Source organism: Procambarus clarkii, chromosome 28, assembly GCF_040958095.1.
Source record: "Procambarus clarkii isolate CNS0578487 chromosome 28, FALCON_Pclarkii_2.0, whole genome shotgun sequence".
Classification (NCBI taxonomy): domain Eukaryota; kingdom Metazoa; phylum Arthropoda; class Malacostraca; order Decapoda; family Cambaridae; genus Procambarus; species Procambarus clarkii.
Window position 1 is genome coordinate 6,920,526 of NC_091177.1, and position 8,264 is coordinate 6,928,789.

Here is an 8,264-nt window from a genome sequence, read left to right on the forward strand (position 1 = left end):
TTCTGGTCCACTGGTCTAGCCGTAAAGCGGTGTTTTGGACCAATTGTGCTGTGGTCCACTGAGGATGTGATCCAGTGGTGGTCTGGTCCAGTGGTACTCTCATACACTGGTGTTTTAATATATTGGTGTTGTAGTCCTTTGGTGTTGTGATCCACTTGTGTTCTGATCCACTTATGTTTTAACCCATTAGTGTTCTGATCAACTTGTGTTCTAAACCATTAGTGTTAAGATCCACTGGTATTCTGACTCACGGGTGCTCTGGCCCATTGGTGTTCTGGACCACTTGTGTTCTTGTTTACTCAGCTTCATCTAAGGTCGAGGATCGTAAGTTCAATTTAAGTTACAAACCTTGAAAAATCGAAGGTAGTAAGAAATATCGGGCGAAGATTACCTCAGAGAGTGAAGCTGGCAACTGTGTAGGTGTAGGCGTCTGGGGACTATATATACGTGGCCGCGGACAGTGCAGACATCAGTGTTTGAACACCTCAGTCAACATGAAGTTTGTGAGTACCTGAAATCTCGCCCTGTAGGCGAAGTGCTCTTGCTAGCTTTGAGAGAATTCAAGCCTCTAAACACACACACACACGCACACACATTCACCCACATGCACCTCCCCCTCTGTGGTGGAGGCTGACTCCACACACAGTTTCAAGTGTATATATGATAGAGCCCAATAGGCTCAGGAACCTGTACACCTGTTGATTGACGGTTGATAGGTGGGACCAAAGAGCCAGAGCTCAACCCCCGCAAGCACAATTAGGTGAGGACAATTAGGTGAATACACATACCACTAGATATTTAAAGGTTACATAAGTACATTGGTTAATACAATGAGTGTTTAAAAGTTATGCATCTCTTGGAGCTCCTCTGCTTCCAGACCGAAACATAGAAAGAATGTTGGCGGACAGCTCCATCACTATTAAGATAGATAGACAGATATAAAACACCAGCTGGGCAGCGGTTAGTTTCTTCTGGATTCTTTCCTTGTTAAGGCTGTTCATAATATAGTCCATAGAGCTCTTGTCCCCCATTCGTGGGGGTCCGTGGTTTTAGTCTTTTGGCGTTTTATTACACTCCCTGATATTTGTAACCCCATGTAAAGTGTCGTTAATTGAGTTATGTGTTGGATATATGTATTTAGTTTAGCTGATAAGAAAATGAGGAATGCAGCGAAGCTAAATGGAGCAAGGATTAGTTTTATATACAGAAATTAGTCCTAATTATTTCCTTTAACTAATTTCGGTGTGTTTGTTGTGCAGGTGATTCTCGCCGCTCTGGCCGCCGTGGCCACCGCTGCCCCCCAGGGGGGTTACGCCGCCCCAGCCGCTCCTTCTCGCTACAGTGAGTCTAGCGAGGAAATCCCCATCCTGAGGGACGACCGTATCCACGAAGAGGATGGCAGGTACAACTTCGATGTCGAGACTGGCAATGGCATCACGTTGTCCCAGTCTGGCTCTCCCGACGGTCCCGAAGGCGCTGTAGTCAAGTCCGGAAGCTATTCGTGAGTGCAATTGCAAGATAATGATGGTGTGAGCTATTCTCAAATATCAATTAATCTAACAGAACACAGATATGTATTCTACAGTTCTCAAGAGTATTCTATATTACAGCTACACTGCTCCTGACGGAACACCCGTTCATGTGACGTTCGTTGCCAACGAGAACGGCTACCAGCCCCAGTCTGACCTGCTGCCAGTGGCTCCTGAGTTCCCCCACCCAATCCCCCAGTTCGTGCTGGACCAGATCGCCTTCGCTGCTGCAGAAGACGCTGCTGCTGCACGCTCTGGTCCATCTGCCAGCTACGGTGCTCCTCAGTAATGTTTATATTTCTGATCTGGGAAAATAGCACAAGAGTTTCTTTTTTAACTTACAAAAGATTCTAAACTTATGCTGTACAAATCTGTGTATTTGTGTACCATTATATATATTTATAATGCAAATCATAATAAATTTGCACGATCATTTACAATGTTTCACATATTATCCTACCTTTATTACTGTTGTGAATAACGAAGGAAAACATTCAACGTTTAATGCCAAATTTAACCTTCAGCATCAGGTATTTTGCTTATGAAAGAACATTAAGAACATTGACTGTACTGATCTTGAACTTATAAACGAAGGCGACGTTGCTGATGGACAGATCTAAACGATAAGCACAATCAATGATGATATAAAGAACTTGTGAAACAATTAAATCTGGCGAGAACTTGAAACAACGGATGAAAATATGAATAATTTAGGCTTAAAAAGGCTACAAGTAAACTTTGGTTCATGAATAAAGTCGTAAGAAGTTATAACAAACTATACATCTGTCGACAATGAAACAAATACATTTCTGTTTCAAATATTATTAATGTTATTATACATTTTGGATATGTGGATACTCAGGCTTAGATAAAGTTATGTAAAATATTTTGGTAACGTTGATTTAGGGAGAGTTAACGGTACAGGCAAGTAGTGAATGACGTAAGTCTCGAATGAGCTTCGAACATGGTAATGAAGATTATAAGCTAAATTCAGACATGAAGAATGTATTATCATTATTTAGCCCATCCTCGTTAACGTTGTGGAAATGCTCCTTAATTTAGTATCCACTCCTCTATTTATGAATAAAAAGCCCCTTTGCACATGACTCTCAACTGCTTACATTGCAACTTTTCTCGAAGAGTATTTCGCTCACGACTTTTGATCAAAAAGTCTCTGAAATGCTGCACTCACGTACTACAAGTACAAATTTTTGCTCATAGAAACTAAACTAAAGTAACTGCTAATGCTCAAGACACCTAATAAAAGCGAGGTATAAAATCCCAATCATAAGATATTGGACTTGTTCATAAGTGTTAAGGGGGAAATTCGGAGGTAATAACTGCGTTGATGCCATCCATCGGTAGAAAAGTACAATATTAACAGTGTAGGTCAACAACAGCCTTAAGATACAGCTTATGCCATCTAAAGGCATAAAATTACACTATCAACAAGCCACCCGCTATAAGATACAGCTGGTGCTATCTGTTGGCATAACATCACATTATCAACAGGCCAACAGCAGCCCATCAGGCTGGTTGTTGTGTTGAAAGAACAATTCTAACGCTTGTATTTGATTGGTAGAAACTCTCCGGGGATATTCTCCACTACGGCCAATCACAGGAAGCAACCCGTCCTCAGACAAAGTCCTTTCCATCCAGCGGTTAACTCCAAAGACGAAGTCATAAATTTTAACATTCTGTTCATTCAAAACAGGATTTTTTTTTCAAATATATTTGAATATTTTGCATATTTCCATATTGTACATATGTAGGCACTGGTTAGGTTAGGTGTTTAGATTTTTTTGGCGAGTATTTGTATTTGTACAACCCATCCTCGACTCAAGTCCATTACATCCAGCGGTCGACTCCATAGACGCATTCGTAAATTTTAATATGCTGTTCATTCAAAACGGGAATTTTCTCAAGTATAAATTAATATTATAATATATTAGCATATTGTGCATATATAGGCATAGGTTAGGTTAGGTTAGGTGTTTAGGTTCTGTTGGCGATTATTTGTATTTGTAGTACGTGGGTGAAGCATTTAGAACGTTGTGATTCGAACAAAATTCGTCAGTGAAACACTTGTTCCGGAAGTGTTCGAACGTCATGAGTTGTGAGTGATGTGTAAACTGTTTTCATTCATAAACAGGGGTTTCGGCGTGAGCATGGAATGGACTTTGGCCTTTGTTTATAAGGACGGGCTGTTCCTTCTTAATAATATCTTCGGCATTCAGTACACCAGCCCTGCTTATTACTTTCTATTTCAGCTAAAATCTAAAAGAAGAAACATATGAAATTGTCAATTAAGTGATAATGAATTAATGTAGGATATTGCAGGTGGTATACAAAAAAATTGGCTTCGCTACCTAACCTGTGACGTCTTCAGTTAGTGTACTTTATGCTAAATTCTATCAATAGATGGAACTTTTTTCAAGTGTATATATACACACACACACACACACACACACACACGTAGGGGCCTGACAACTGAGTGGACAGCGCTTCGGATTCGTAGTCCTGAAGTTCCGGGTTCTATCCCCGGTGGAGGCGGATTCAAATGGGCAAAGTTTCTTTCACCCTGATGGCCCTGTTATCGAACAATAAATAGGTACTTGGTAGTTAGACAGCTGGTACGGGCTGCTTCCTGTGTGTGTGTGAGAAAAAAAAAGTTGCTTGATTGATAGTTAAGAGGCGAGCCGAAAGAGCCAAAGCCCAACCCCCGCAAGAACAACTAGGTGAATACACACACACACACACACACACACAAACACACAAGTAGGTGAGTACAATTGACAGATTGACAAATAGGTGAGTACACACACACGATCTATTTCAAATTATTTACATCAGTCTATTATATGTATTCCAGCAGGGTAACCGAGCGTTGTCTGTTTCGTCAACCTTTCCATCCCTCTTCTTATCCCCCCCCCCTCCCTTTATCCCGTCTTTCCCCCCTACCTTCTCACACCATGTCATTCCCCTTCCCTTCTTTCCGCCCTTCTCTCTCCCCATTCCATTTCACTGTCAGACCTTCAACCTTGAACCAGCAATCCAAATTATATGTATATAACAAGAGGGTACCGGCAGTGCCCGGGACAGTATGTCTCCCTCTACCCCCGTTCTTTTCTCCTTCTTCTCCCTCATTTCCTCTCTCTAGTGCCTCCCTTGGTTTTCTCCTCTACACACTTTTCCTCCAACAAGGGGAAGGGTCATGACCGTCACTCAGAGTAACACCCGGGGTGACCGTCACTCAGAGTAACACACGGGGTGACCGTCACTCAGAGTAACACACGGGGTGATCGTCACTCAGAGTAACTCCCGGGGTGACCGTCACTAAGAGTAACACCCGGGGGTGACCGTCACTCAAAGTAACACACGGGGTGACCGTCACTCAGAGTAACACACGGGGTGACCGTCACTCAGAGTAACACCCGGGGTGACCGTCACTCAGAGTAACACCCGGGGTGACCGTCACTCAGAGTAACACCCGGGGGTGACCGTCACTCAAAGTAACACACGGGGTGACCGTCACTCAGAGTAACACACGGGGTGACCGTCACTCAGAGTAACACCCGGGGTGACCGTCACTCAGAGTAACACCCGGGGTGACCGTCACTCAGAGTAACACCCGGGGGTGACCGTCACTCAAAGTAACACGGGGTGACCGTCACTCAGAGTAACTCCCGGGGTGACCGTCACTAAGAGTAACACCCGGGGTGACCGTCACTCAGAGTAACACCCGGGGTGACCGTCACTCAGAGTAACACCCGGGGTGACCGTCACTCAGAGTAACACCCGGGGTGACCGTCACTCAGACCAGAGCTGGGCTGGGAACTGACACATCTCACCATTCCACTTACAAGACTCTCACTGAGCGTGTGTAAGACAAGGGAGGGAGGGAGGGAGGAAATCATTATCAGTGGGAAGCGCCAAGTCATCACGACTAAGACAAGGGCCAAATATAGTTCCATCAATAGTTCCAAGTTCCATCAATAGTTCCAAGTTCCATGAATAACGGCATGAATCACGTTATTGTCCCGCGATGATTCCTTCCATGGAATATTTGCCCGTGCAATGAATATTTATGCGACGTGCTTATAGTTGTGACGTTGAAGAAGATACTCTTATAAAAAACTTGAAACTTAAACATTTTAATTAAGTAATTCCATAAGGAAGACAAAAAGAACACAATATAATGTGCCGCTCAATACTCTTTGCGCTGAAGTAGCCAGAATCTAATTTATTCTCGTTTTAAGACCATCAATAAAGAAAAAAATAATCCTTTCACCTGCCTTCGAAGGTGTTGTCGAATTGTCGAATCAGTTTGGCCTTTAGATATATATATATCCGTTTGAGTTTATAAATTTTCTTCAATATCTCATTGGTCTTGAAGCAGATTTTGAAAGCTTTGCTCCCTGAGAGAAAACTAATATAGGTCTTTAACTCTCTTTTCAGAGGAATCATTTCTTGGGACTTTGCTAGTTACGTCGCTCTTCTCTGTATTCCATCAACTTTATCTTCATACTTTATGTCAGGCAGAAGTGTGGGCGTAGTGAGATGCGGGAGAACGTTGTGTGGCGGTGTGAGTAAAAGAGAAGGTAGACTTGGACAGTAAGAGTGAAGGATTGGAAGGCGTGAAGGAGAGAATAAAAAGTAGATTGGGGTCACGAGGGAATGGGAGAAAGTATAAGCTATTTATAAAGGTTAAAAATGTGGAAGTATTCGTGGTAGAGATATGTAAGGTAGAAGAATGGAACTGTGATGAAGTAGGGAGGAAGAAGGCAATTCCGGCGAGGGAAGGCTTGTAGCTACGAGTGAATGGAAGATTGCAGCCCATTCTCCAGTTTAGGTAGTACTTACTGTAACGTTGTGGACCACCGTAAATATTGAAGTAATGGACTATTAGAAGTAAAATTTGGTACTATTGAATGTGGACAAACAGGAAAAGGTTTCGTACTTTGTTGAAAATAAAACCTAACCTAAAAATCCTAGGCCTAATACATAGTACAATGTTACTAGGGCCTAACATAGTACATACCTGTGCTATACTAGGCCTAGGAATATTTTATTGTGGTTTTTAGCTTTATATTTTCCGGACTTTATAACGTGAACAGTATTATATTATATTATCTAATCGTCCATTACGTCAATATACATACGATGGTCTAAACAGGAGAATGGGTTGGAGATTTCTACTTTCTGTATTCTTATTAAGAGTATTTTCGTAAGGCTGGTAGAGCTTCGACCTCCTAGTTTATGGTCCATATTCACTCATTGCCAATAAGTATATATATATATATATATATATATATATATATATATATATATATATATATATATATATATATATATATATATATATATATATATGTATATATATATATATATATATATATATATATATATATATATATATATATATATATATATTTATGCGATATATGGTGCCCTGTACACCAGTTGCATAGTGCTCCTGGCATCGATATAATGGTACACTATCAACAGGCTAAGCCAAACCGAGGCCATAAGATACATCTCATGTCATCTATCGTCATAAAATTGCATTATCGACAGGACACCCTCTAAAGTACAGCTGATGCCATCTACAGGTAGAAAGGTACACTATCAACAGGCCAAGCCAATCCGAGGCCAAAAGATACAGCTCATGCCATCTATCGTCATAAAATTGCACTAGCAACAGGCCCACTTATAAGATACAGCTGACACCATCTATTGGCATAAAGTTACACTATCAAGAGGACAGCAGCAGTACATAAGCCATGTTGTTGTGCTGAAGGAAGCATTCCCGGGCTTGTATTTGATTGGTAGAAATTCTTTGTCGTTATTCTCCACAAGAGCCAATCACAGTAAATTATCAGCTAAATGCTCCACGTTGGGGGGGGGGGGGGGGGGTAGAAATAGCCTAAGCTACTCTATCCCTTTGAGATGTATTTCTTTCTTTTCTCAATAAACATACTTGAACTTGAACTTGAACCCACTTAATAATATAGTCTGATGTTCAGCACACCAATCCTGCTTATGACGTTTTGTTTCAACTCTAATCTTGTTAATTAAGTAATAAGAATATATTATTGAATATAACAGTTGTTATACAAAACTACCTGGCTACCTAAGCTGTGACGTCATCAGTGGGCGGGGCATAAAAACAAATAACAAGGAGGCTCTGATGCCCCGCCCATGCTTTGTAATTGTGCTTGATGCTAAATTCCGCCATTGGTGGTTAGTCATTTATTATACATCCTATACCTATTTCGTGAGCGATGGTGGAAAGGGTTACAGAGGCACGTAATGGGTTCAGAAACTGAGCTCCACAGTTCATTTAGCTAAGCAAGTGGCAATTTTGTGAAGCTAGTTACACAATTTGTATTTTTGTACGCATGTGATTACATACATATATGCATCTACATTTCAAAAGGTACACTATGAAACACGTCTGGCCCGTACTTTTCTACCGATACATGGCATCAGCTGTCACTTAGAGGGTGCCCTGTTGATAGTGTAATTTAATGACGACAGATGGCATGAGGTGTATATTAAGGCCTCGGTTTGGCTTAGCCTGTTGATAGTGTACTTTTCCGCCGATAGATGGCATAAGCTGTATCGTTGAGCCTCGGTTTGGCTTAGCCTGTTGATAGTGTACTTTTCCATCGATAGATGGCATAAGCTGTATCGTAGAGCCTCGGTTTGGCTTAGCCTGTTGATAGTGTACTT

At 41.5% G+C, this 8,264-nt stretch overlaps 1 protein-coding gene across 2 annotated transcripts in view; it reads left to right on the forward strand.

Annotated features, from left to right (window-relative positions):
• The window catches only part of LOC138369519 (cuticle protein AMP1A-like), an 8,254-nt gene extending 6,285 nt beyond the window's left edge, over nucleotides 1–1,969 (forward strand). The window contains exons 1-3 of one of the 2 annotated variants that reach the window (XM_069332846.1): nucleotides 461–503; nucleotides 1,260–1,501; nucleotides 1,611–1,969. In XM_069332846.1, coding sequence (XP_069188947.1) covers nucleotides 495–503; nucleotides 1,260–1,501; nucleotides 1,611–1,818 — 459 coding nt within the window. In that variant the 5' untranslated portion in view covers nucleotides 461–494 and the 3' untranslated portion in view covers nucleotides 1,819–1,969. Of the gene's footprint in view, nucleotides 1–460; nucleotides 504–1,259; nucleotides 1,502–1,610 lie in introns of those variants that run through there. The other variant, XM_069332847.1, reaches the window with a different exon arrangement.
• Nucleotides 1,970–8,264: the final 6,295 nt, after the last annotated feature.